Source organism: Acinonyx jubatus, chromosome D3 (assembly GCF_027475565.1).
Source record: "Acinonyx jubatus isolate Ajub_Pintada_27869175 chromosome D3, VMU_Ajub_asm_v1.0, whole genome shotgun sequence".
Taxonomy (NCBI): Eukaryota; Metazoa; Chordata; class Mammalia; order Carnivora; family Felidae; genus Acinonyx; species Acinonyx jubatus.
This window is the reverse complement of record NC_069392.1, coordinates 44,754,339-44,781,597: the sequence shown is the minus strand read 5'-3', so window position 1 is coordinate 44,781,597 and position 27,259 is coordinate 44,754,339. Positions and strand designations below refer to the sequence as shown.

General features: G+C 41.4%; 2 protein-coding genes across 15 annotated transcripts in view; both read left to right on the top strand.

The window, feature by feature from the left end:
• ANKRD29 (ankyrin repeat domain 29) overlaps positions 1-2,880 on the top strand; it is a 54,065-nt gene extending 51,185 nt beyond the window's left edge. For all 13 annotated transcript variants that reach the window (XM_053206283.1, XM_053206286.1, XM_053206288.1 and 10 more), the window contains one exon: positions 419-2,880. In XM_053206283.1, the coding sequence (XP_053062258.1) occupies positions 419-502 (84 nt within the window). In that variant the 3' untranslated portion in view covers positions 503-2,880. The remainder of the gene's footprint in view (positions 1-418) is intronic.
• A 12,489-nt stretch (positions 2,881-15,369) lies between these two features.
• The window catches only part of NPC1 (NPC intracellular cholesterol transporter 1), a 55,967-nt gene continuing 44,077 nt past the window's right edge, over positions 15,370-27,259 (top strand). Inside the window, exon 1 of one of the 2 annotated variants that reach the window (XM_027068641.2) lies at positions 15,370-15,579. In XM_027068641.2, coding sequence (XP_026924442.1) covers positions 15,496-15,579 — 84 coding nt within the window. In that variant the 5' untranslated portion in view covers positions 15,370-15,495. The remainder of the gene's footprint in view (positions 15,580-27,259) is intronic. The other variant, XM_027068642.2, reaches the window with a different exon arrangement.

Sequence of the window (27,259 nt, the reverse complement as noted above, 5' to 3'; positions counted from 1 at the left end):
GATAACCTGTCCTGAGTGTCAGGTCCCTAGCAGACAGGCTGCTCCACATAATACATGAATTAAGTGTAAAGTATCAAATTTAACATTTCCAGTATTTACTGAGGACATACTAGATGCACCAGGCATCATGCCAGAAGTGAGGATATAGTGATTAATAATACGTGGACCCTGGCCGCCAGGAGATTACAATGTGTTAAGGGATATGGTTCAGAGAGAAAAAGAACTCTAACGATGAGGTAAGAAAATAACAGGCGATATTTAGACGCTTAAAGGAGACCTTTAATGCCTTAAAACAAGAGTGAGTCCAGTGAGGTTGCTCACCAGCAGAGGAGCAAGTTTGGGTCAGGAGTCCCTCTTTGGAGTCCCTAAAACCATCCCAACTGTGGGAATTCACTAATACCTATCTTATCTTCTTTAGGCCAATGAACTTCCGGCAGAACTAACCAAAAATGAACGTATCCTGCGTCTCCTCCGAAGTAAAGAAGGACACAGGAAGAGCTAACTTAGTTCCATATTTGACTGAAAGATAGAAACCGTAATCACATTGTCCGAAAAGAAGTCACTTCTCAAATAGTGTTGGAAATTCCATTAAGAAAGGAAATGCTCAGAATGCCCTCCCTGGGTCCCTGACCAAGGAGAGCTGGGCTCTGTGCCCTGAGTCAAGAACAGAAAGGCTCAGGGACCCCTTGCCCTCACTTATGTGGGCTTCTCACACTGGCCTGCGCCCCCACTGCTGTGGGGCCTGGCAGATTCGTGGATTCCACAGAAACTCGTTTTACACTACACTAAGTTGGGTCTCTCAGTTAAACTCTAAGACTTAAACCCTTGACAAGGTTTAAGCAAGATGACAAAAGCCTTTAAAATACTGAAAGTCTGATCTTCAGTGAATCAAAGCACTTTTACTTTTGCATTAAATGTCAGTGTGCAAAAAGATACAGCTCCCTCATGTTTTACACATACATGTATGTCATGCCAGCGTAAAATGTTTTCTTCTCCCCAAAGGTTGTAGCCACGTTTATTCTGAATCAATGAAGTGTAAATTCACATTAAAAAGCCACTTCTGACATTCCACCGTGTGATTTTCAAAGGTGAACTGTTGAACTATAAAAAAGACAAATTGTTGATTTGTGAGTTGATCCTCGTCTTATTCCAAACACGTAAAAAATCATTTTTACCAAGAATCAATATTGAGGTATGGTGGGAAGCAAGTGGCAATTTGGGGAACGCAGAAAATTACAAGCCATGGGAAATTGAGGCTTGTCTCTTTGAGCTTTTATTTTGGTTCTCTCGTTGGGAATCCGCTTCCCATGCCATAACTAAGTAGACTTCCTATGCTGTGCAATCCTGAGCTCCCAGCACCACATTGCTTGACACAATGACTTTGAGGTCCTTGGATGAAATGTAATATATGCAAGTACAATACGTTTCTATTATATTGCAGGAGTATAAGTAATAAAAGACTGTTATTAGTATTTAATAGGTGTTCATCTATGCATGTTCTTGAGCTGATTGATTCCAAGAAAGAGTCCTGAGTTTTATTGAATTATTCCTTGGAGGGGAATCAAAATTTATGTACAGTGCACTTTATAATCAATGGTGTCTAAATGCCTCAGTCAGTGCCTAATTGCACACGCTAAAATTAAACCGTCTTTCCATAATAAACCGTCTTTACCATAATAAACACTGATGGCATTTCTGGTATTTAAATACATCTTTAGTTTTCATTTTCTGCTCTGGTTTCCAGGCAATGTTCTGGATGTTAAAGACATGTTAACGTGGAAGAAAATGTAATCCCCACTGTTTTTTTTAACTTGCAGGGGTCCTGAAAGCATTATCCTTAAGCCAGTCAATGATCAAATATAATTTTTGAAATTAGAAGATACTCTCTTAAGGTTTGTTATGATTGATAAAATAATCAATCAACAGAAATCAGCTTATTTTAACCAATGTCACAAACAAAGGCTGTAATGAGTCACCCACAGAGTCCCCAGGGATGCTTATAGCCTGACTAGCTATGCAACAACTCAACAATCTAATTTCGGGATAAAAATTTAGAAAGATCTGTCTGTATTGCTAAAACACCCAGATATAAACCCTTTAGTAACTATAAAGCAGTGCCAATTTCCTCACTGACTTTCTTTTATTTAGCAAAGTACTAAGTACAAATGCACACTTTCCCCCATGGGAATTTCAGAAAGCTATGTTCATTTTGAAGAGGAAAATAGTGTGGCCTTAAATGCTTTGTATTTTTCCCCTTTTGTTAGCCCTTGGGCCAAAACTGATTGCTGATCACTGACATAAATCAAAACAGTATTGTGGGTACTGATAACAAAGTTCCAAAAGACAAAATGGGATGAAATCATGAACTTCATGTTTTCACTAAGATATGTTGTCCTTGGCCTATGTGTTACATTGTTTTAAGTGGATAATGTTCTTGATCAACATTAGAGCTATAAGAATGAATCCAGTAGCTTTAACAATATTTAATGGATTAAATATTTAACAATATTTAATCTCTTGCTATAGGTAAGAGATCTCTAGCCAAGAAGGATCAGGTTTGGTCTGGATGAGATTATGACATTATCCATAACAGGGAAGATGATTGTATTAACCATGCACCAAAAACTAAAGTCTGTTATTTGAAGTAAAATTGCATTTATTTTGCACACAGGTAGATTTTTTTTTTTTTTGATGATGATGATGATGATTCTTCTTTTATGTTCATCTAATTCACAATTCAATGAGCTCTGCATCCTAAGACAGAACTAGCAATTCCTATGCAAATCATTTGTTAAGTGAGCCACAAAAGTGTTCATTACCTCCATTTGTTTGGTGACATATTCCATGTTATAATTCAAAATAAACTTAATGTACTATCCAGCTTACCTTTGCTGCTCTTTCTTGTTTGTTTTTTATCAGAAGTTGTTTCTATGTGGTTTTTAATAGCATGGAATTTTAGAGTGAATGACTCAGTTTGTTGATAAATACATCGATATTTGAAATCCTGAGTCGATCTTTAAGCTTTACGATTTCATTATTTCAACTGTGGAGAACTTTTGTAATGATCCCATACAGTTTTTCATTCAGACAAAAATTCCTGGGATAGTCACGGAAGATACTGAAAATAGAAACTTTTAATTGTACATTGTGATGATTCGATATCCGTAGACATTGTGGAAGGATTCCCACCATCTAGTTAATTAACACATCTATCACTTCATATATTGATCTCTGTGTGTATATGTGTGTGTGTGTCTGTGTGTCTTAATTTCTATTTTTATAGCCCGTGATGCTACCGGCTCATTAGTCCTTTGCAGTGGCTCGTTTATCTGAAATCACTGATGGTTTTGCACAACTCCAAATATTTGCAGCTGTAACATCAGGAACCTGGAGAGCTCCATGACCATTCTGGCTTCCTCCCCTGCTGCACCCACCCTCTGCAACCAAAAGAAAGCTATGTCTCATCATTCTCCCACAGGAGGACACCTCATCAAAGGACAAGGGCACCCACAAATGCCAACTACGTGGAATCCCACAGAGATGCATTTTGGGGTGGGCCTGCTGCAGATTATAGGGGTAGGAAACTGAGGGCCTAATTTCACACAGTGGTTTTGGTACCACAATTGGCTGAGCCTCCCAGGTAGTGACCAGATGCAGTCTGCAGATCATTAATACTAGCATTGGAAACAGCAGCTAACATTTGTTGAAGGATTGTTATGTGCTAAGGACTTTACCAAGATAACCTCACGAAGTTTATCTGCATTTTTCTTATTTACCCCTGACAGCAACTCTATGAAATAGGCATTATCATCATCCACCTGTTGCAGCTGAGGAAACTGGCTTTGGGAGAGAACCTCTGCATAGCTTTGGCTTGGTGCTATTCTCCAGCCTGGGAGTTTTGCTTTCTCTACCAGAGGAAAGCAAGGAGGGTGGTCCAGATGGAGCCATGGTTATAGCATCAAGGCAATGAGGGTTGTGAACACAAGATATATTTTTAAAAATATTTAGAGGTAGAGGGGTGCCTGGCTGGCTTAGTCAGTAGAGCATGAGACTCTTGATCTTGGGGTTGTGAGTTTAAGCCCCATCATGGGTATAGAGATTACTTAATAAAATAAAAATTTTTAATTAAAAAATTTTTTTAATTTAGAGGTAGAGCTAATGATAATTGGTGATTAACTGAACATAGAGAGTGAGGAAAAGAGGGTTACAATTATGCTAAGATGTGTTGGGGGACCCTAAGACGTCCCCCAGGTTGGGTGATTTGCTAGAAAGACTCACTGGGCTCATCATGTGGTCATAGTCATGACCGAGATTACAGCGAAAGGATATATAACAAAATCAGCAAAGGGGAAGAGAAAGGGAGTGAAGACAGAGGAAACCAGCTGCAAGCTTCCAAGGATCCTCTTCCAGTGGATTCGCACAGGATAAGCTCAAATCCTCTTGCAATGAGATGTGACAACGTTGACAAGTGTTGTCTACTGGGGAAGCTCATTAGAGACTCATGCAGGCTTTTAACTGGGAGCTGGTCACCTAAGTACCCTCTGCCTAACATTTGCCAAAATTTCAGACTTACAGAAGGAAAACAGGCACTCAGAATAAACCACATTGTCATGTACAAACAGTTTCAGCACAGTGAACCACTGTCATTTAGGGCAAGTTTTAGATCAGTGTAGGGAACTATTTGTGAGCTAAGTCCCCAGATACCAGCCAATGGCCAATCTCATAAGCAAAACTTTCCAATTAACTTTCTGTTAATTCTTTTCTGTATCCAAGGTTTACATAGTGGATGGTGACAGTTCTATGTTAGCAAACAGGGAAGAACAACAGCAGAGTTGAAGTGGCGATAGAGCATTTAGACAGGTTCAGTTTGAAGAATGTGTGAAATAGATTCCAGGAGATAGTTGGAAACAGCAGCTTAAGGTTTAGGACAAGACTTACTACTGATTTAGCCATCATGTAAGTAGAAGTGATTGTCAAAGTCATGGGATGAATGAGATCCCCAGGAAGACTCTGGGGAGAGGGGAAAAAAACTGAGAAGGAATTTGGAGGGAAAAAGTGAAGTCTGCAAAGAAGATAAAACGGACAATAGTGGGGAGTGAAACACAGATCAAGGGAGGAGAAAGTCAAGGGAGGCAAGGAGAGCAGGCATCCATGGACTCTTCCCTTCATGAACTATTTCTCTGTAGCATGAATGCTGTTTATTAGCATTTTACCAACAGAACTTCTTTCAAAATTGGAGTCAATCCTCTCAAACCCTTCTACTGCTTTCTCAACTAAGTTTATGGAATATTCTAAATCCTTTGTTGTCATTTCAACAGTCTTCACAGCATCTTCACCATGAATAGTTTCCATCCCGTGAAACCACTTTCTTTGCTCACCCATCAGAAGCAACAGCTCATCTGTTCAGGTGTTATCATGAGACTTCAGCAGTTCAGTCACATCTTCAGGCTCCACACCTAATTCTAGTTTGCTTGCTATTTCTACCACATCTGCAGTGACTTCCTCCACTGAAGTCTGGAACCCCTCAAAGTCATCCATGAGTGTTGGAATCAACTTCTTCCAGATGCCTATTAATGTTGATATTGTGACCTCTTCCCATGAGTCACAAATGTTCTTAATGGCATCTAGAATGGTGAATCCTTTCCAGAAGGTTTTCAATTTACTTTGCCTAGATCCATCAGAGGGAATCACCAGCTATGGCAGCTATAGCCTTATGAAATGTATTTCTTAAGTAATAAGTAAAAGTCAAAATCGCTTTTTTTTTTTTTAATTTTTATTTTATTTTTGACAGAGAGAGACAGAGCACAAGAGGGAGAGGAGCAGAGAGGAAGACACAGAATCAAAGCAGGCTCCAGGCTCTGAGCTGTCAGCACTGAGCCCAACATGGGGCTCAAACCCATGACCCATGAGATCATGACCTGAGCCGAAGTCAGATGCTTCACCAACTGAGCCACCCAGGTGCCCCCAAATTACTTCTTGATCCACAGGCTGCAGAATAGATACTGTGTTAGCAGTCATGAAAAAAACATTGATCTTGTTACCTAACCAATGTGGGTCCACTCCTTGATGAGTTATGGACAGACTACACTAGGTGGTGTTCCCTCACAAAGTCCTTTTTATTTGTACAAATAAGGAGATCATGTGGAATGACTCCTCAAACAAGGGTGAGCAGTTTCCTTTTGTGAGGGCTCGGGGTGAATATTCAGAGGAGATTTTAACATTATGATAAGAATGACAAGCTGAGGTAGCTTAGTAGGGCACCTTCTGATTCATCTGAGCAGGCATAGTCCTGGGATCTACTTAAATGTTTCTTTTCCTGTTCCAGCAATTTGTTAGTTTCTAAAAGATGAAATTGATAGAAGTTTCTAGGAGTTTCCTGAGTTCGGGGAGTCCGAGGGTTACGCCAGTGACAATCTCATAGTCCATCAGAGTTCTTGAGTGACCAGGTGCATTGTCAATGAACAGTAATATTTTGAAAGGAATCTTTTTCTTCTGAACAGTAGGTCTCATCAATGGGCTTTAAACACACAGTAAACTATGTTGTAAACAGATGTGGTGTCATCCAGGCTTGGCCGTTCCATTTGTAGATTTAGCATCATTCTTCAGGGTCCTAGGATTTTCAGAATGGTAAATGAGCACTGCTCCGACTTAAAGTCACCAGCTGCGGTAGCCCTTAACAAGAGAGTCAGCCTGTCCTTTGAAGCTTTGAAGCCAGACATTCATTTCACCTCCGTAGCTGTGAATGCCCTAGCTGGCATCTTCTTCCAATAGAAGGCTGTTTCATCTACATTGAAAATCTGTTGTTTAGTGTAGCCACCCTCAGTAATGACCTAGCTAGATCTCCTGGGTAACTTGCGGCGGCTTCTACATCAGCACTTGCTGCTTCCCCTTGCACACTGATGTTATGGAGAGGCACCTTTCCTTAAACCTCAGGAACCACCCTCTGCTCGCTTCAGACGTTTCTTCTGCAGCCTCCTCCTCTCTCAGCCTTGACAGAATTGAAGAGAGTTAGGACCTTGCTCTGGATTAGGCTTTGGGTCTAAGGGAATGTTGTGGCTGGTTGGAGCCTCTACCCAGACCACTTAAACTTTTTCCATAGCAGCAGTAAGGCTGGTACGCTTTCTTATCATTTGTGTGTTTATTGAAGTGGCACTTTTAATATCCTTCAAGAACTTTTCCTTTGCATTCACAACTTGGCTAACTGGCCCAAGAGCCTATCTCCGTTTTTAATATGCCTTTCTCACTAAGCTTTACTATTTCTCGCTTTTGACGTAATGTGAGAGACCTGTGACTCTTCCTTTCACTTGAACACTTAGAGACCACCATAGGATTATTAACTGGCCTAATTTCAATATCGTTGTGTCTCAGGGAACGGGAAGGCCTGAGGAGAGGGAGCGGGCCGGGGGGAATGGCCGGTGGGGGGAGCAGTCAGAATACACACGACATCTATCAGTTAAGTGCACTGTCTCATAAGGGAGCAGTTCTTGGTGCCCCAGAACAACTACAACAGCAGCATCAAAGATCACTGATCACAGACCACCGTAACCAATAGAAGAATAATGAAAAAGTTTGAAGTATTGCAAGCATTACCAAACTGTGACACAGAGACACAAAGTAAACAAATGCTGTTGGAAAAAGCAGGCCACACACTTGCTTGACAGAAGGTTGCCACAGACCTTCAATTTGTAAAAAAAAAAAAAAAAAAAAAAAAAAAAAAAAAAAGCAGTCTCTGTAAAGCATAATAAAGCAAAGCACAGTAAAATGAGGTGTGCCTGCCATTGGGCCACACAATAGACATTCGAGATCTGTGTGGTGCAGAATCGATGGGCCTGTGAGTTAATGTTTTACTACCTTCCTGGTAAAACTGATAAAACTACTTCCTGATAAAACTACGTTTTATCTCTGCTGGTCAGTTGGTTTAGTGAGTGTTATTTCACTGGGACCAGATGCTAAAAAATCAGCGCATAGAACCACGTGGAGGCCCCACTGTGACCAGAGCCAACCATGTTAGGATTTTGCATGCCATTGTCCAATGTCAGCTCAAGCCTGTACTTACCTGTGTTTCAAATTATGGAGAAAAACAAATAAAAAGAAAAGCAAGCTATGTGCTCTGTAGAAAAAAATTAGAATAATTTATTTCACATGCTGCTGGCTGAGGGCCCAGCTTGTGTCCTCAATCTGCTTAACATACCAAACACAGTGAGATAAACCCAAACAAACAGAGGTGGTTTCTCCAGGCTCTCCAACTGTACTTAGCCCTCTGTTACGTTCTTGATGCATTAGTAGGTCTGGAAAGCCTTAGAATCTTTTCCTGGTGCCCTCACTTTTATTGTTAGCAATACTTTAAAGATGATTTTAAAATACAGGTGAAGTTAGAGTGCCTGGGTGGCTTAGTCTGTTAAGGGTCTGACTTCAGCTTAGGTCATGATCTTGTGGTTCATGAGTTCGAGCCCCACACTGGGCTTCTCTGCTGTCAGCACAGAGCCTGCTTCAGATCCTCTGTCCCCCTTTCTCTCTGTCTTTCTGTCTCCCTCAAAAATAAAAATTAAACATAAAAATAAATAAAATACAAGTGAAGTCATGTTTTACCAGTTGAAGGAGGCTAATTAAAGATCTTCGGATCTTACATGCCCTGTCAGCTTTGTCTCTGTCAACAGAAAGACTTCCTCCTTCTCTCTCTGTTGTCTTCTGTCCTCCCTTCACTAGGAATTCACCCTCTTATTTTTATGTTTATTTTAGTGTTTATTTATTTTGAGAGAGAGAGAGAGAGAGAAAGCATGAGCACGAGAGGGACAGAGAAAGAGAGAGAGGGTGAGAGAATCCCAAGCAGACTCCATGCTGTCAGCACAGAGCCCAAGTCAGGGCTTGGTCCCATGAAACATGAGATCATGACCTGAGCTGAAATCAAGAGTCAGAGGCTTGACTGACTGAGTCACCCAGGAGCCCCTCACCCCCTGATTTTTCACAAGGGAAATGCTGCTACAACTCCCACTTCCCACAGTTGAACTTTTAAGAAAAGCCATAGAAAGGAAGTCTCCAACATATAGGAGTTGGACTTGCTATTTGTGGAAAGATTAGACCCCAAACATCCAGGCAAAGGAAATTAACTGTGTCATGTGACTGAATCCTACAGAGCAGGGAATGCCACTGTGAGACACTGACAGACAAATTTCAAGTTATCCCCATTTGGTAGCATCTTCTCTGCATGGAAGTCACAACCCAGGGCTAGATTGATCACCGACTCAAGTGTCCTTACTAGAGAGAATGTTTTACCATAAGTCTGACCAACAATGCGCCATTTATGAGTCAGTTAAAACCTCTGGCACCAAAGTCATGAGTTATAGCTGTCAGCTCTTTTAAATGAGGATGTCTGTAAAATTCAGCTTGCTTAAGTATGGGGTTTTAAAAGTCTATTACGGAATCCAAAAGAACTGAGCGCATATTTCCAACAAAAAGACATGTGCCAGAATGTTCATAGTAAGTTCGTTGATAACAACTTAAACTGGAAATAACCCAAATATTGGCATGGTATTTTTATACCATAGAATACTACTCAGCAATAAGAAGGATGAATTACTGCTCTGAACAACGTGGATGAGTCTCATACCCACACAACTGACAATGTTGAGTGAAAGAAGCCAGGCAGAGTATGATTCCATTTACTTGAAGTTTAAGAACAGGCAAAACCAATTCATGGTGACAGAAGTCAGAATTGTGGCTACCTCTTGGTTGGAGAAGGGTGATGATATTGACTGGGAAGCAGCCTAAGAAAGCCTCCGCCGTGCTAAAAATGTTCTGTAGCCTTCCTCTGGGTGGTGGCTACACAGACCTGGGGTAACTAGCCCCCAAGAAGGCCTCCTATGCTTCCCTTCTAGTATTCTTGTGCTTATGTAGTTTTCCTGCACTGTATCAGGACTGGTCTGTATAATCAGTAGAATATGGCAAAGCATAGCCTGACAGGAGAGGGGTATGAGGAGGTCATCGGCTCCCTCTCCCTGTGTTCAGCTAGGTGACCTCTTACTATCTACAGGTGCTTCTTTTAGGGCCAGCTCTAGCTGCTGGTCCTGGACGTTTTTTTCTTTTCTTTTCTTTTCTTTTCTTTTCTTTTCTTTTCTTTTCTTTTCTTTTCTTTCCTTTCCTTTCCTTTCCTTTCCTTTCCTTTCCTTTTCTTTTCTTTTCTTTTCTTTTCTTTTCTTTTCTTTTCTTTTCTTTTCTTTTCTGCAATCCATCAGTAAAACTTACAATGTCTGTGAATGCTACAGGGCATTCTATAACATTAGTAGCAAACACGGGACCAGCTTCTCCATCAGGCACAGTAAACAGTGCCTAGGGCCTCTGTATACTTTTAAGTTCACACACAAATGTTTTAATTTATATTTCTTTTAACTAGAAGAAAAATAAGAATGCAATCATAATGAATATGTAATCATGAAGCCAGCTTGTATTATATTTGTCTTTATACCAAGGCAGTTGTAAAATGTAACTTTAAATGGTTGTTTTGGAAGGAGGAAGGGGTACCCAAAAACAAAGGTGCTTAGGGCCCACAAAAGTCATAATGCAGCCCTGAGCAAAAGGAGGGGTACTATGGACTGAATGGTGACCCCAGATTCCCACATTGAAGTCTTAACCCCCAATGTAAACATAGTTAGAGATAGGGCTTTTAGAAGGTAATTATTAGGCTAAATGTGCTCATAAGGGTGTGGCCTTAATCCAAGAGGGCTATTGCCTTTATACAAAGAGGAAGAGATTTCTCTCTCTCCACACACATGTACCTAGGAAAGACCTCTGTGAGCACTCACTCAGAAGGCAGCTGTCTATGAGCGCCTGGGTGGCTCAGTCAATTAAGTATCCAACTCTTGGTGTCTGCTCAGGTCATGATCTCATGGTTGGTGGGACTGAGTCCAGAGTGGGGCTCCAAGCTGACAGCACAGAGCCTGCTTGGGATTCTCTCTCTCCCTTCCTCTCTCTCTGCCTTTCCCCGGCTGGCATGTGAGCTCTCTCTCTCTCTCTCTCGCTCTCTCTCTCTCTCAAAATAAATAAACTAAGAAAGAAAGAAAGAAAGAAAGAAAGAAAGAAAGAAAGAAAGAAAGAAAGAAAGAAAGAAAAAGAAAGCAGCTGTCTAGAAGCGAGGAACTGGGTCCCCACCAGAAACCTAACTGGTCAGCACCTTGATCTACTTCTCAGTCTTCAGAGCCATAAGATATAAATTCCTGTTGTTTAACCCACCCAGTCTAAGGTATTTTGTTATGGCAGCCTAAGCTAATCCAGGGGAAAAAGTAAAAAAAAAAAAAAAAAAAAAGTAAGCGAAGAAGGCCTGGGTCCATTAGCAATGGGCTCAGATACCACCAGTTGAAGTCAGTTGCATCCTACTACCCCAAAGACCCAGCTCTGTCTTCATTTCCTGTTATTGAACTTCAGCCTTCAAAGTAGATCAGGCAAGCTCAAAATCTGTGCCGTAGCTAGGCATTCTTTTTTCTTTGCCCACTTATATCACGGCCTGCTTTGAAGTTTTTAAGTCAGCAGGGAAAAAAAATGCTTCTATATTAGAAGGATTCAAAGGTATTTTCTTGTAATAAAATTTTATTAACACGAATATACTACTCAAAGCACATCCCTAGTCTAGAAGATGAGGTATAGTCAATGCTTAGTCAATGAGGTAACTGATGAGAAGGTTAAAGAACATGTTTTATGGAGGACAGTGTGGTCATCTGTGTTGAAATACACTAAGAGGTCAAGTGTGATGACAGGAAAGGGGTGGTCATTAGATTGGGCAACCCAAAAAACCAATAACTTTCACAAGAGCAGGTGTCCCTATGATTATCTCGGCTTTGTGGGAAGGAAGGGAACTGTATCCTTATATCACTCCTTACAGCAAAATAATTCCAGATCATGATTTCCATGGAATCATTAAACTTTGGGGGAAAATATGGAATAATTTTTTATAATCCCACAAACTCATAAATTAGTAAAGTATCTGCAACATATATGCTAGACAAATAGGTTAATTTTCTTAATAAATGGACAGCTTTACGAGTCCATATGAAAAAGAAAATAATACAAAATAAAAAACACAGGAAAAAAACAAAATCATTTATAAATGTATGAAGATTCTTAATCTCACTTATAATTAATCTCTCTTATAATTATAATCTCTCCTATAATTAATAAAATACAAATTAAAGCATCACGATTTTTAAAAATAAGAAATAAGTAAAATCACAGATGCCATTTTTCACCTATCAGAATGGGAAAGATAACTGTTGCCAAGGAGGTGGGAATCAGGCACTTCTATATGTCGTTAGCAAAGGAATAAATTGCAATCTCTTTGGAGCGCAGTTTAGCAAGACTGAAAATTAAAATGCACATTTCCGTTGAGCCAACAATATGTTTTTCCAACATATGCATACGATTGCAAGGATTTAGGCACAGGATGTTCACTGCATTATTGTTTTCAGTAACCAAAGTGACACACCAAGAGTCCAAAAGGATATTGATTAAATAAATTATGTAATGGATCAAAACTATTAACATGAGTATTTCTAGACTTCCCCTTCCATCTGCTAGGTAAAGAGAATTTTGTCTTGGGTCAACTTTCCCATCTGCCTCCCTAAAGTAAATGTTCCATAGCTTTTAGACATGTATGATACGGTATCGTGAGTAAAGCAGAGAACACAGAAAGATACAAAGCTTTGTGGAATCCAGACAGGCTTAGGAATGTGAGGAGGCATATGGAAGAAAAAAGGCGAATTTTTTCAGTATCACTGGAACCATACAAACCCTTCATATATACCAGAAATGTGGCTTGAGACTTAAGTTATTTTGAAATATTTTTGGTTGGTGAACTATATTTTCCTGACTTAGGTACTTCTCTGAGACTGGCTTCCATCACTCTGACTTCAGAAATGTTACATACACATAATGAAATCCTATAGAGGTAGTAAAAGTGGTGAGGTGGAAAAGCATATTGCTAAATGCAAAAAAAAAAAAAAAAAAAAGCAAGCTTCAAATGGGGTACAGTATATCCCACTTGTTTTAAAATATATTCACATATATGCTTTTGAATACATGGTTTTCCAAAGATGTTTCTGCATATTTATAAAGATGTATGTCTAATCATTTCATTTTCCCTCTCATTTTCTCCTTTATTATTATGCAATGTTTAATGGTGTTTATAATGATACTGATATTAAATATTGCTTAAACAAACTAACAAAAAGTTTCTCTTAGGATCTCAACCATGTTAAAACAATTTTCATGGAAAGAAAAAATACATGACAGTGTAACAGATTACTGACAATGATGGACTTATAAATAATTTTTTTCTGTCTCTGAACTTTCGTGTATTTTCAGTTTCTACTATATGCATGAATTACTTTGTCATTAGCAAAAAGCCACATTTCTCTTAGAAATATGATAGTTTACTTACAATATTTACAAAATGTTTCCTAGGCTTTTGGGTATTGAAGTACTACAAAAGAACCAGGAAAGAATGGCTAAAGTTCTTTTTGTTATCTTTTTGGTGAATAGTGGACATAATTAGTGGGGCATCAAATTTTCTCCCTGTCCCAGAAATGTTTCATATTTCTTTCACTCAAGTTAATTATTTAGTAAAGGCTTTTTTTCTTTTTTCCATTAGGACTTTGCTAAAATTGTAAGGGTAACTAATCCACCAGGATCCAAGGAATCCATTACAGCAGTAAGTTTAGAGCGTGCATCGGAATCACCGGGAAGGCTTATTAAAACTCAAAGAGCTGGGGCGCCTGGGTGGCTCAGTCGGTTTAGGCGCCTGACGTCAGCTCAGGTCATGATTTCACGGTCTGTGAGTTCGAGCCCTGCCTGGGGCTCTGTATTGACAGCACAGAGCCTAGAGCCTGCTTCAGATTCTGTGTCTCCCTCTCTCTCTGCTCCTCCCCTGCTCATGCTGTGTCTCTCTTTGTCTCAAAAATAAATAAAAACATAAAAAAAAAAATTCAAAGAGCTGGCTCATCCCGAGTTTCTGATTCAGTGGGTCTAGGTTGGAACCTCCAATTTGCCTAACACGTTCCCAGGTGATGCTGATACTGCTGGTTCGGTGACAACAGTTCGAGTCCCTCCACAACTAACGCATTCTATTTTATCTCAAATGAATCATTAAGGACAGAAAAGCACACGGTTGGAAGAGGGCCAGGTAGCCCTTGTGTAAAATCTAGGACTGAGGTTTAGAAGCAATCCCTATAGTTTCAGTGTCCAGCCACCAGGGAAGCTGATATCCCAGGACTGAGGGGGTGGGCAGGCAAGACTGTAACCAAAGTAGACGTTTTGTAAAGTGCGCCGGGAATATCACCTGCATCATGGTCCTACCTAGGACTGGGTTTGATCATTGCTACAGATGGATATTTAGTCTTTTCATTGTAAACTGGCTTCCACTTTAGGAAAAGAGATCCTCACTTTCATTTCCTTAACTTCAAGGTGGTAATGACTGATGCTTTGGAGCAGTCTCAATAATTGAAATCTGAGGGGAAATGTTACTAGAAATGCATATAATATGCATTATATTTTTGCAAGAGCAAGGCTCAAAAATGAAGATGCTTCTTTGTGTTACTTGATTTCATCTAGAAATTAAAAATGGACCTGGTGCCACCTCTGGGTCAACCTTGAGGGCAGGGTGGGGAGTCTTCTCCCGCCCACGGGTCCAAAGCCACGAGACTCTGCCAGCAGGTGGTGCAGTTCTAGCGCTTTTCCGAACGTGGGCTGAGAGGCCACAAAGCGGAGATTGGTTAGCTCAGGAGCCTCGCCCACCGCCGCGCTCCGCCCCTCGCGCTCCGGGATCACAACACCGTCAGGCCACCGCACGGCACCGCCCCATATGTCGCGGAAGCCCAGGCGCGGATTCCTTTTTGGGTGCTGAGTTCGTGGCGGAGAATTTGCTCGGAATGCTAATCGGGGCCGAAATAAATACATATTCCGCTGAGGAGTGGGATCGGAATTGGGAAAACAGTCTCCAAACGCTCCCATTTGCTAAAACCTCCTCGCCCACGGTCCCCAGCCCAGGAAAGACAAAAACGGGGGAAAGTTAAAACATCAAAACCACACGCTTTCGGAAATATCCTCCCAGGCCAGATTCCAGAAGTTCGGCTGCCCTGGTCTGGGATCCCTACCCTATATCGCACCCCCAGAACCTTAGAACCACGAAAAGCTAAGCTGGTAACCCAGAGGCCGCCCCGCCTGGTGCCCGTGGCACAGTCAGGCCCAGCGGCCCAGTTCGGCTCCGCCCCTCCAAGGCTGGGCCCTGCCCCCTGCCCCGCCCCCCCCTGGGTCGACCTCGCCCCGCCCAGAACGGATCCTGGGCGTCCCTGCAGGGGCACCACCCAGAAGGAGGAGGGGCCAACGACGCCTTCCTCTTTCCTGACGAGCGCTGGCTCCCCGCCGCCGTCACGCGTCCCCGCCCTCCGCCGGCACGGGATCCTGAGCCAGCCCCATGCGCCGAGCCGAGCCGAGTCAAGTCGAGTTTCGCCGATGGCCGCAGCACCGCACCAAGGCAGTATGACCGCGCGCGGCCCAGCCCTCGGCCTCCTCCTGCTGCTGCTGTGTCCCGCGCAGGTGAGGGGACGCCCACGACCCGGGAGGGCTGTAGGGGGGCGAGGAGGGCCGCGAGGCTAGGGGGAGGGTGGCGGGCGGTGCGGCGGGGAGTGCGTCCCGTTCCCTGAGGGGACGCGGGTCCAGTGGCTCCTGGGGAAGTTGGTCCAGCGATGGAGCCCCCGGCGCCACCCCCCCCTCCCCCGCCCCGACTCCGGTTTCTTTCCCCGGCCACGCACTTTCCCCTGTGATGGCAACTGGAAGCGGCTTGTTTGACCTGTCTTGAGCTCATTTCATCTTTGGCCACCTAATTTCTGGGCTTAGGATGTAGAATCAGAGGGAAGGACGAAAGTGGGTACAGAGGGGGAGGGATGTTATTTATTTAACCTGTCTTAAAAAAAAAAATAGCCCTGCCACATGCACACGAACTCTATGAATCTCTTCACAATATCCGACCACTCCCATCGGACCAGGTGGGAAGGGAGGTAAAGAAGAAACAAACTGCCAAGCACCAAATTGAAAGTAAGTCAAATTGAAAGAAAGTCCTAAGTAAGTCAGCTTGGTTTTCTCTAGAGTGCAAGTTACTTGTTGTTAACTCTTTTATGTCTTCAGAAACTGAGGCCCAGCAGGGGATAATTGAGTTTCCCCTTGTCACAATATTAACTAGCTACGGAATGGGGCCTAACTCCCTGGGTCAGCTTTTCCTTGGTTCAGTATCCTAGGGCATAAATGCCTCACTGCTATTCATTATTATTGTTGTTGTTGTTACCTAAACGTTAGGTGTACAGCTTCATAATTTAATATCTGTATACACTGCAAAGTGATCCCACAAGCCTAGTTACCATTAATAACCATACAGTTGCCCTTTCACCCATTTTGCCCAACCCTCAACCCCCTTCCCCTCTGATGCCTAGTCTGTTATCTGTATCTATGATTTTGTTTTTGCTTTGTTTTGTTAGATTCCACATATCAGTGAAATCACCTGGTATTTGTCTTTCTCCATCTGACTTATTTTGCTTAGCTGTCCAAATGGCAAGATTTCCCTTTCCTTTCTTTCTTTCTTTCTTTCTTTCTTTCTTTCTTTCTTTCTTTCTATAGCTGACTAGTATCCCATTGTATAAATACATCACATCTTTATCCATTCATCTGTCAATGGACATTTAGGTTGTTTCCATATCTTGATTATTGTGAATAATGCTGCAGTGAATTGTAGGGGGTACACATATCTTTTTGAATTGGTGTTTCCATTTTCTTCTGATAAATATTCCGAAGTGGAATAGCTGGGTCATACGATAGTTATATTCTTAATTTTTTGAGGAATCACATAGTATTTTCCACAGTGGTTGTACCAATTTACAATCCCACCAACAGTATACAAGGGTTTCTCTTTCTCCACACCCTCACCAACGTTTGTCATTTCTTGTTTCTTTGATAATATCCATTCTAACAGGTACAAGGTGATACCTCATTGTGATTTTGATTTGCTTTCCCTGTTAGTGATCTTGAGCATCTTTTCACGTGGCTGTTGTATGTCTTGTGTGCCATCTGTATGCCTTTGAGGAAATGTCTGTTCAGATCTTCTGCCCATTGTTTAATTAGGTTGTTTTTTTGGTTGGTGTTGTTGAGTTGTATGAGTTCTTTATAAATTTTGGATATTAACCCTTTATCAGGTATATGGTGTGCAAATATGTTCTCCATTCAGTAGGTTGCCTTTTCATTTTGATGATAATTTCCTTTGCTGTGCAGAAACTTTTCAGTTTGGTACAGTCCCACTTATTTATTTTTCTTTTTGTGTCCCTTGTTTTTGGAGTCAGATCCACAGAGACATCACTAAGACTGATGTCAAGGAGATTACCACCTATGTTTTCTTCCAGAAATTTTATGGTTTCAGGTCTTCCATTCAAGTCTTTAATCCATTTTGAGGTAATTTTTGTAAATGGTGTAAGATAGTGGTCCAGTTTCATACTTTTGCATGTGGTTGTCCAGTTTTCCCAATACCAGTTATTGAAGAGACTGTCCTTTCTCTGTTGTATGTTCTTGGCTCATTTGTTGTATATTAATTTTCCATATTTACGTGGGCTTATTTCTGGACTTTGAATTCTATTCCATTGATCTGTGTATTTGTTTATACCAATACCACATTACTTTGTTTACTATAGCTTTGTGACATAGTTTGAAATGAAGGAGTGTGGTATCTCCAGCCTTGTTCTTCTTTTTTAAGATTGTTTTGGCTTTTGAGTATCTTTTGTGATTCCATATAAATCTTAATATTATTTGTTCCTGTTCTGTAAGGTGAACCATTGGAATTTTGATGGGTATTTCACTGAATGTGTGTGTAGATTGCTTTAGGTGGTATGGACATTTTAACAATATTCTTTTAATTCATGAGCACAGATTATCTTTCCATTTCTTTGTGTGTTCTTCAGTTTGTTTTATCAGTGTCTAATAGTTTTCACCTCCTTGGTTAAATTTATTCCTAGATATTTTATTCTTTTTAACGTAATTGTAAATGGAATTCTTAGTTTCTCTTTATGCATTTTCATTGTTAGTGTATAGAGATGCCACAGATTTCTATACATTGATTTTTGTATCCTGTGATTTTACTGAATTCATGTATCATCTGCAAATAGTAACAGATTTTACTTTTTCCTTTCTGATTTGGATGCTTTTATTTCTTTGGCCCAATTGCCATGGCTATGACTTCCAATATTATGTTTAACAAAAGTGATGAGAATAGGCATCCTGTTCTTAGATGAAGAGCTGTCAACTTCACCATTGAGTATGGTATTAGCTATAGGATTGCCACAATGGCCTTTGTTATGTTGAGGTATGTTCCTTCTATATCCACTTTGTTGAGAGTGGTTATATTCATCATAAATGGATGTTGAATTTTGTCAAATGTTTTTTCTGCATTTATTGAGATGATCATATAATTTTTTGTGTCATCTTGTTGATATGATGTATCATATTAATTGATCTACAGATGTTGAACTATCCTTGAATCTGTGGAATAAATCCCACTTGATCATCATGTATGATCCTTTTCAATCATTTAGATTTTGTGTGTTAATATTTTGTTGCGGATTTTTGCATCTGTGTTCATCAAGAATATTGGCCTGTATTTTTTTTTTTTTTTTTTAATAGTGCCCTGGTCTGGTTTTGGTATAAGGGTAATGCTGGCCTCATAAAATGTGTTTGAAGGCTTTTCCTCCAAGACTTTGTAGGTATTAAATTAATGTTTGGTGGAATTTGGTAGGGAAGCCATCTGGTCCTGAACTTTGTTGGGAAGTTTTTAATTACTGTTTCAATCTCCTTGCTAGTAATCAGTCTCTTCAGATCTCCTATTTCTTCATAATTCAGTCTTGAAAGATTGTATGTTTCTAAGAATTTCTCCATTTCTTCTAGGTTGTCTAGTTTGTTGGCTTATAATTGTTCACAGTAGTCTCTTATGGTCCTTTGTATTTCTGTGGTATTACTTGTAACTTCTCTTCCATTTCTTAATTTTGAGCCCTCTTTTTTTTCCTAGTCACAGACAAAGTGAAGGGATGGAAAAAAATATTCTGTACAAGTGGAAATGGAAAGAATACTGAGGTAGCTATATTCATATCAGACAAAATAGACTTTAAAACACAGACTGGGCGCCAGGGTGGCTTAGTCGGTTAAGTGTCTGGCTTCTCCTCAGGTCATGATCTCACGGTTTGTGGGTTTGAGCCCCGCATCAGGCTCTGTGCTGACATCTCAGAGCCTGGAGCCTACTTGCGATTCTGTGTCTCCCCCTTTCTCTCCCTCTCTCCCTCCCTCCCTCTCTCCTCTCTCTCTCTCTCTCTTTCTCTCTCTCTCTCTCTCTCTCTCTCCTCTCCCTCTCTCCCCTTCCCTGACTTGTGCTCTATCAAAAGTAAAAAAAAAAAAAAAAAAAAAAAAAAAACCCCACAGACTAATAAAAGACAATGAAGGGCATTCATTACATAATGGTAAAGGGGTCAATCCAGCAAGAAGATATAACATTTATAAACATATATGCATCCAACATTAAAGCACCAAAATATATAACACAAATATTAACAGACCTAAAGGGAGAAATTGAAAGATACAATAATAGTAGGAGATTTTAACATCCTACTTTCATCAACAGATAGACAAAAAATCAGTAAACATCAGCTTTAAATGACACATTAGACCAGATGGACTTAATGGATATGGACAGAACACTCCATCTAAAAGCAGAACACTCAATCTAAAAGAACACATTCTTCTCAGGTGTGCATGGAACATTCTGTAGGATTGCATGTTGGGTCACAAACAAATCTCAATAAATTCAGTAAGGTTGAAATCATATCAGGCATCTTTTCCAACCATGGTAGTATGAAACTAGAAATTAATTACATGTAGAAAACGGCGTCGGGGGTGCCTGGGTATCAGTCAGTTAAGCATCTGACTTCAGCTCGGGTCATATTCTCTCGGTTCATGAACTCAAGCTCCACATTGGGCTCTCTGTTGTCAGTGCAGGGCCCACTTAGGATCCTCTGTCTCCCTCTCTCTCTGCCCTTCCCCCACCCCTCAAAAATTTTAAACTAGAAAAGCATCTCTTTTAAAAAAAAAAAAGAAGAAAACAGGAAAACCCACAAAAGCGAGCATATTAAACAACATGCTACTGACCAACCAATGGGTCACTGAAGAAAATCAAAGGAGAAATTTAAAAATACTGAGAGAAAAATTAAAACAGAAATATGACATACCAAAATCTATGGGATGCAGCAAAAGCAGTTTTTAGAGTGAAGTTAATAGTGATACAGGCCTACTTCAAGAAAGAAGGAAAATCTCAAACAGTGTAATGTAACTTTACACCTAAGGAACCTAGAAAAAGAGCAAACAAAGCCCCAAATTAGTAGAAGGAAGGGAATAATAAAGATCAGAGCAGAAATAAATGAATTAGAAACTAAAAAGATGAAAAATGATCAATGAAATTAAAAGCTGGTTCTTTGAACAGAGAAAATTGACAAACTCTTAGCTACATTCACTGCTATTTCTGTGTCTGCAGTTTTCTTTTATTCATTCATTCATTTATTTTTAAATGTTTATTTTTGAGAGAGAGAGAGAGAGTGTGTGTGTGTGACAGGGAGAGGGGCAGAAAGAGGGAGACACAGAATCCGAAACAGGCTCCAGGTTCCACGCTGTCAGCACAGCGCCCAGTGCCAGGCCCAAACCCATGAACCGCGAGATCATGACCTGAGCTGAAGTTGGACGCCCAAGTGACTGAGCCACCCAGGCACCCCTGCTGTTTTCTCTTTTAAAACTAGGGGTTGGGGCTCCTGGGTGGCTGAGTTGGTTATGCCCAACTTTGGCTCAGGTCATGATCTCGTGGTTCACAAGTTCAAGCCTCAAGTTGGATTCTCTGCTGTCAGCATGGAGCCCCACTTCAGATCCTCTCTCTCAAAAAGTAAACAAATTAAAAAAAAAAAAAGAAAAAGAAAAAACAGTGGTTGAAGGGAGGTGGGTGAAAGCCTAAGGATATAGCATAGTGCTGATTAAACCAGATGAGGATGCAAGAGTGAAGGTCTGGGAATTTGGTGACCTTGTGTCCCCCTCATGGACATGTCAGTAACGAGGAGGTAGTAAATCAGAAGGGAAAGCAAATGAGGGAGCTTCCCTGGACTAGGAGACCTCTCAAATTTCTGGGTAGTTCTTGGAAGCAGGTAGGTTTTGCTGACGTGGTGAGGGCCCAAGAGCCAAGAGAAGAGCTGTGGCTCCTTCCCCTATGTATGTAGAGGGGCTCCCCAGCAGTGTGGGCTTGTGGAATAGCACACATTTGGTATTTGGTGCCTGGTTGGGAGGGGGGCAGAAGAGAGCAGGTAAGTGGTTTGGAATGGGGTCAGTGGGTAGACCACTCACTAGCTGTTGCTTTGGACACATTGCTCTGTCAAACCTTAGTTCCTTTTCAAGACAGACAATACCTTGTAGGATTATTGAGGTTGTTGAGTAGTATGGCATATGGAGAGACGTTATGACTGTGGTAAAAACTCAAGGAACAGTAGCACTTCTGTGCCTTTAAGAAAATACAGCTGTTCAGTTTCCCTGGAGTTTTAGGTCAGGATCTAGTAGACAGGCTTCACACTGGTAAGTAGCTTTAACTTAACTCTGAAATCCTTTTACCTCAAGGTAGTATCCAAGGCTGATGGCCAATGAGTGCGTCTCCTCATAGGACTTTTCGGGTAGGTCAGAGGTTCATCATGAGTCTCTTGCAAAATGCCTGGATAGGTCTGTAAATCTTGACTGGAAAGATTCCTTTGTTATTTTACAAATTAACTCCCTCACAGGCTTTCAGCACACCTGAACAGGCTGGGGGAAGAAGGAGAGGGGTCTGCTTTGAGAATTCTTACCAGTGATAACATCTTGTCTGGGTTCAGTCTGAACACTCAGGAAGTTCTTTCGCAGAATTAACAGACTAACTGTCCTTTGGGGGGATTTTTGCTTTTCTTAATTTTTAATTTTTACAGATGATGAAATAACAATACTAGATTGCGTGGCTTTTAAGCCTTGTAGTCACCCAAATAATGTGTGCAGTTTTGAGAAATCACATATATATCTCCTGATTGTAATTTTTATAAGCTTTTTTTTGAGGAACTTAGAGCATAGTGAGGTCTAAGTAGGAATTAAGCCGTTAAAATGGCTTTTCCTGAATAGATCAGGAATGGTTTAATCTTTCGACCTGGAGAGCATTGAAGAAAACCCACATTCACCCCAATTTCAGATGGTTAATCTTTCCCAGTCTCTCCTACTCCTTGATTGATACTGTGCTCAGATATCTTATTAACATAAGTAATCAAGGGAAAATGAGGTTTTTATTTTAGCGAGTGGGCAGAAAGAAAACGGCTTGCTGAATAGGTCTTTGTATTGCCTCAGTGTTTGTTATATTACCCAGAACAAAGAATCCCTCTGGTCTGAAGACAGTATGATCTCTCTTTCCTGGGTGATCCTTCCCCACCCTCCACTCCTCCCAAAAGGGAGGCTTTTCAGGGTGTTTTAAGGATGAGATATTACCTACTGCGGAAGCTGGTGTTAAACCATCTCTAATCTGATTGTGGGCGCCCTTTCTGCCCTGTCACCCACAGCTCTGTGAAGGGCATCAGCTCTCTGGCCAAAAAAAACCGACTTAACGACTTGCTATCAAAACCCTGCCCATCTTCCAAGGCCCAGTTCAAATGCTACGTCATCCGGGACATTTGTTATCCTGTTCCCCCAACTAGAATGCCTACCTTCTGAAGCCGTAAATCTTTGTTTATACTGCAGCAGCAGCTTTTACCTGTCTGTGGGTCTTGACTCTTGCTCTCACCAAGAGTGATCCTGGGCAAGCCAGTGATCCCCTGGCACCTCAGTCTCTTCCTCTGTAAAGTCGGGTTAACAACTATGCCTGTTTCTCACGGTGCTTATGGAAAGACAGAGAAATATTGTTTGAATTGAAGTACTAGATTACAGGCTCCTTGTGGGCAAGAACTGTATTTTACCAATTCCACTATGGCCAAGACTCTCTTTTTGGAGTCATCAGATCATTGGGCCTTTGTGGGTTTAGGTGTGGGGATAAAATGGGGGAAGGATTCAGAGGCATTGCTTTCTGGATGATAATCAATAATCAGCTGTGGCCCAACAAGTTTTTTGCCTGGACTATGCCTCTTATTTTCAGTTTTTGGAATATTTGCTTTGGCAGGAAAACTTTGGGGAAAAAACCAAACCTGTCTCTATGCAAGCATGCTGTGGGGGGATTTAAGAAGGAAGCTTTAAAATTTGTTCTTTATCTTATTACTGTCCCTTGGGCCACAGAGGAACTCCAGTTCTTGTCATCCACTAGTTTCATAAATATAAAGTGGTTGGTGTGGGAAGTGTAGATACAAAAGTAGATCAAAGGAGTTACCTACACAGAAAGCAGTCTAAACTGTAAAGTGCTGTGTAAATGTTAGTAGTTTCTTTCTGTATCTTGTTCGTAGTTGAAGGGAAGAAGGATGAATACATAAAAATGTACAATACAATGAAAAATGTGCTCTAACAAAGGTAAGGACAGAATATTACGGGAGTCCATTTTTGAACTGACCTTTGGAGGGCCAATTAATTCTTACCAGGTGGGCAAGAAGAAAACTGGAGAAAGTAGGGGAGAGTTACCTAGTTGTTACTGAAAACCAGACAACTGTATATTTGAAAAGGGTGAATTTTATGGTAAGTTATCTCAATGTTTTTAGAAATGATGTTCTAGATTACAAGAATCTAAAGAAAAAAGAGTTACCTAATTTTTGCATAGTATTCCATTGCTAGGACACATCTGGTCTCAACACCACAGAACCCCTTTAAGATAGATGGGATTCTGCGTTCCCTGTTTTACAGGAAATTAAGGATATTAAGGCCTAAGTTTGTGCCAAGGTTATGTAGCTGATAAATGGCAGACTAGGGGTTGAGCCACGGTCTTCTGACTTCTGTGCTCTAATTTATTCAGATTCAAAATATTGGTACCAGATTACTTATATTTAGCAAGCTAAATTGATCAGCAGATGTTCAGCAGATGTTCCAGATGGCCAACAGGGCGTTTCATTCAAGGCTTGCTCCTAGTTCCAGTCTGGCTTCTCCAGAATCCAGCGATGAATCAGGGATGGGGTTAGCCTGGTGGCCTGGCCCTTTGTTCATTTGCCACACTGTATACATATTCCATAGGAAAAGACCTGTGCACAGTATACGTTCCCATCTGCTGTTTTGTTTTAGTCTTGTGGCTTTTGGATTATTTTTCAAATTTGTGAGTGCTAAGGCTCAGAAATGTCTGATGCCAACTAGTAGTGTGACCTTGGGCAAGTCACTTAAACTTCAAGCTAGTGGGGTTATTTGTAGAGTGAAGACTTGCTGAGCCTATCTAAAAATGTATGAAGTAAACACCCATTTATAGGCACACCTAGTGGTCACACAAATTATCCGTTGTTACGTGGATATGTTTACCACATTAGCTATAAAAGAGAGTTCCAGAGATTTCCATCATTAGAAGTCACACCAGAGCAGCCTCCGCCCCAAATATCCTGCCATATTTTTTGGTCTGCCTACCAGACTCCAAGGAAAGAGCAGGCAGCTTAATCTCTGGATAGGATTCTCTGTGTCTCTCCATCCTATCCTGCGTTGTCCTGACTGGCCAGGCCAGCCCCCTTGCTCCCTGCAGAGGCCTCTCCCTACCCCCTAACCAACCCTCCCTTGCTGGAGCTTGAGCTGGTGTGTCTCCGGGTTCTGCCATGAACTTTACCCATCCAAGACAGTGGCAGAGGTGAGAGGACCCGGCCCTCCACTCCATGTGCCGTGGGGTGGCCGAGAGCAGGCCCAGAGCTGAGGGTGGTCAGTGGTGGTAACATGACTTGACAGCAGCCTGGAGATGTACTTAGAAAGTTGTAAATGGTCATCATTATTTCCACAAGTGAACACATTTAGGTAGAAAGAGGGTAGTGGCTGGGACAGCCCATCATTGGTGCACAGTGAAAATCTGAGGACACATCTATACAAACTGAGCTGGAGTTTGAGCAGTGCAGCAGCTAGGGGGTGAGGATAGCAGATAGGATGGAGAATGCTTAACCTGGCCTTCAAAATCTTCTTTCTCACTGTTGGTTTTGTTACTTAGGAGCCATGTGACCTTAGAGAATCTTCTGTGAGCCTTGGTTTCCGTACCTACAAAATGCTGCAATACTACTCCAGAGGTTATCTGAGATATACATGAGGCAATGAAGGAAGGGATCACTGAACTTCATGCCTGGCATGTGGTTGATGTTCACTAAGCATTTTGTTATGAGTTAGCTAATACTTGAGATTTATTAAAGGCCGCCTGGAGTGTAGGATTCTGTTGCTGATGCTCAGAGCTTCTCCATCTGATAAGATGTGCTTTTATAGAGTTCCCTATTAGAGTCTGTTTTGCAGTTGGTGTAGTTGTCGACATATAGCAGAAGGGGTTTTTTGGGGGTTTTTTTTTGTTTTTTGTTTTTTTTTTTTTTTTTGCTGAACTACTATTGTTGAAAGAAACTTCCCAGGGCACCTGGGTGGCTTCAGTCTGTTAAGCCTCCGAGTCTTGATTTCGGCTCAGGTCATGATCGCATGAACTGTGAGATCGACCTCTGTGCTGACAACACTGAGCCTGCTTGGGATTCTCTCTTTCCCCTTCTCCCTCTGCCCCTCCCCTGTTGCGCTTTTTCTCTCTCAAAATAAATAAACTTTAAAAAAAAGAGAGAAAGAAAGAAACTTCTATCCACTCATCTAGCCAATAATTAAACCCTAGAGCATGTTGCGAAACAGCCATGTGACCTAACCTTTAAAAGTAGAGATGCTCTAGCCTTGTAACTACTAAATTCTCGTTTAAAGCCAAAATAACCAGTAGTTCTTACATAATCCATTTGAACTCCTTCAACTCATCAAGAGATTTGATGGTTTCTGGGTTGATGGACATTGGATAAGGTACTATAGAGACTTTGAAAGGAAATAAAACACCTGGGCTTCTGCCCTTTACACTTTTATGGTCTTACTAGGGAGTTGAGACAGTAACCAGAAACTACTCATGGAACCTCTCTCTACATACGTAAATTTGCAGTTCTCATTCATTCTACTTCATCGGGCAGGAGCCCACAAATCACACAGCCTGGCCATAGGCTATTGTTACGAATTAAGTTTTCTTCATCACCCCTACACCCATCATGTACCTGTTGTCTGTGGTTGCTTTTGAGCTACAACAGGGTAGTTGAGTATTTTCTACAGAGACCTTATGGCCCACAAGCCTACAGTACTTAATATTTGGCCCTCTGTGGAAAAGTTTATCAGCCTCCATCCCAGGGCATCCACGTAGGAGCTTGTGGAATGTAAGTGAGGAGCAGATATCACTCACCGGAGCCCTGGGCTCAGAATACCTGCTGACTTGAGTGGTGAGGATGATGCCTCTGAACACTAGCCAGGTGCTGCCTGGAGCTGACCTACCTCTGTCCTCAGAGAGCTCACCTGACTGGGAGAGCACGGTGCTGGAACCAGGTGAGAGGAGTCAGAGTGAAACTTAATGGAGGTGACAAGTCTTGGGAGAGGCTTTTAAGAGTCGGGAGACATTCCAAGATGGGTAGGGCTGAAACCTGTGAAGAAGCACTGGAGTCTGGCCTTGGGGACCTGGATGAACTCAGAGAAGGGCTGTTTAAGCTGAGCCAAAAGCCAGCCTGTGCAGGGTCATCCAGATGTATTTGTGAAAAAGCTGTTTAGAAGTTACCACACCTTCTTAATGATAGAGAACAGACAGGGTTGATGGAGGGAAGTGGGTGGGGGATGGGCCAGATGGGTGATGGGTATTAAGGAGGGCACTCGTGATGAGCACTGGGTGTTACATGTAAGTGATGAATCACTGAATTCTCCTGAAACCAATATTGCATTGTATGTTGACTAACTAGAATTTAAATTTAAAAATTTTTTTTAAGTTACCACACTTGTATGTTTTTGTGTGTATATGTCTCTACAGGTTTGCCTGTCAGGAGGAATTAAAAGCCTAATAGATTAGCAGCAATTAAATCTGAGAAAGGGGGTGGAGGGATAGAGAAGTGGGAGTGGGACTTCCAGTGTTATTGCACATACATCTGTGATGTGTGGGTTTGCATGTTTGTGATGAGTGGGTATGGAGTCTGTAATTAAAGAAAGTTGGGGCTCAGTTGGTTAAGCGTCTCACTCTTGA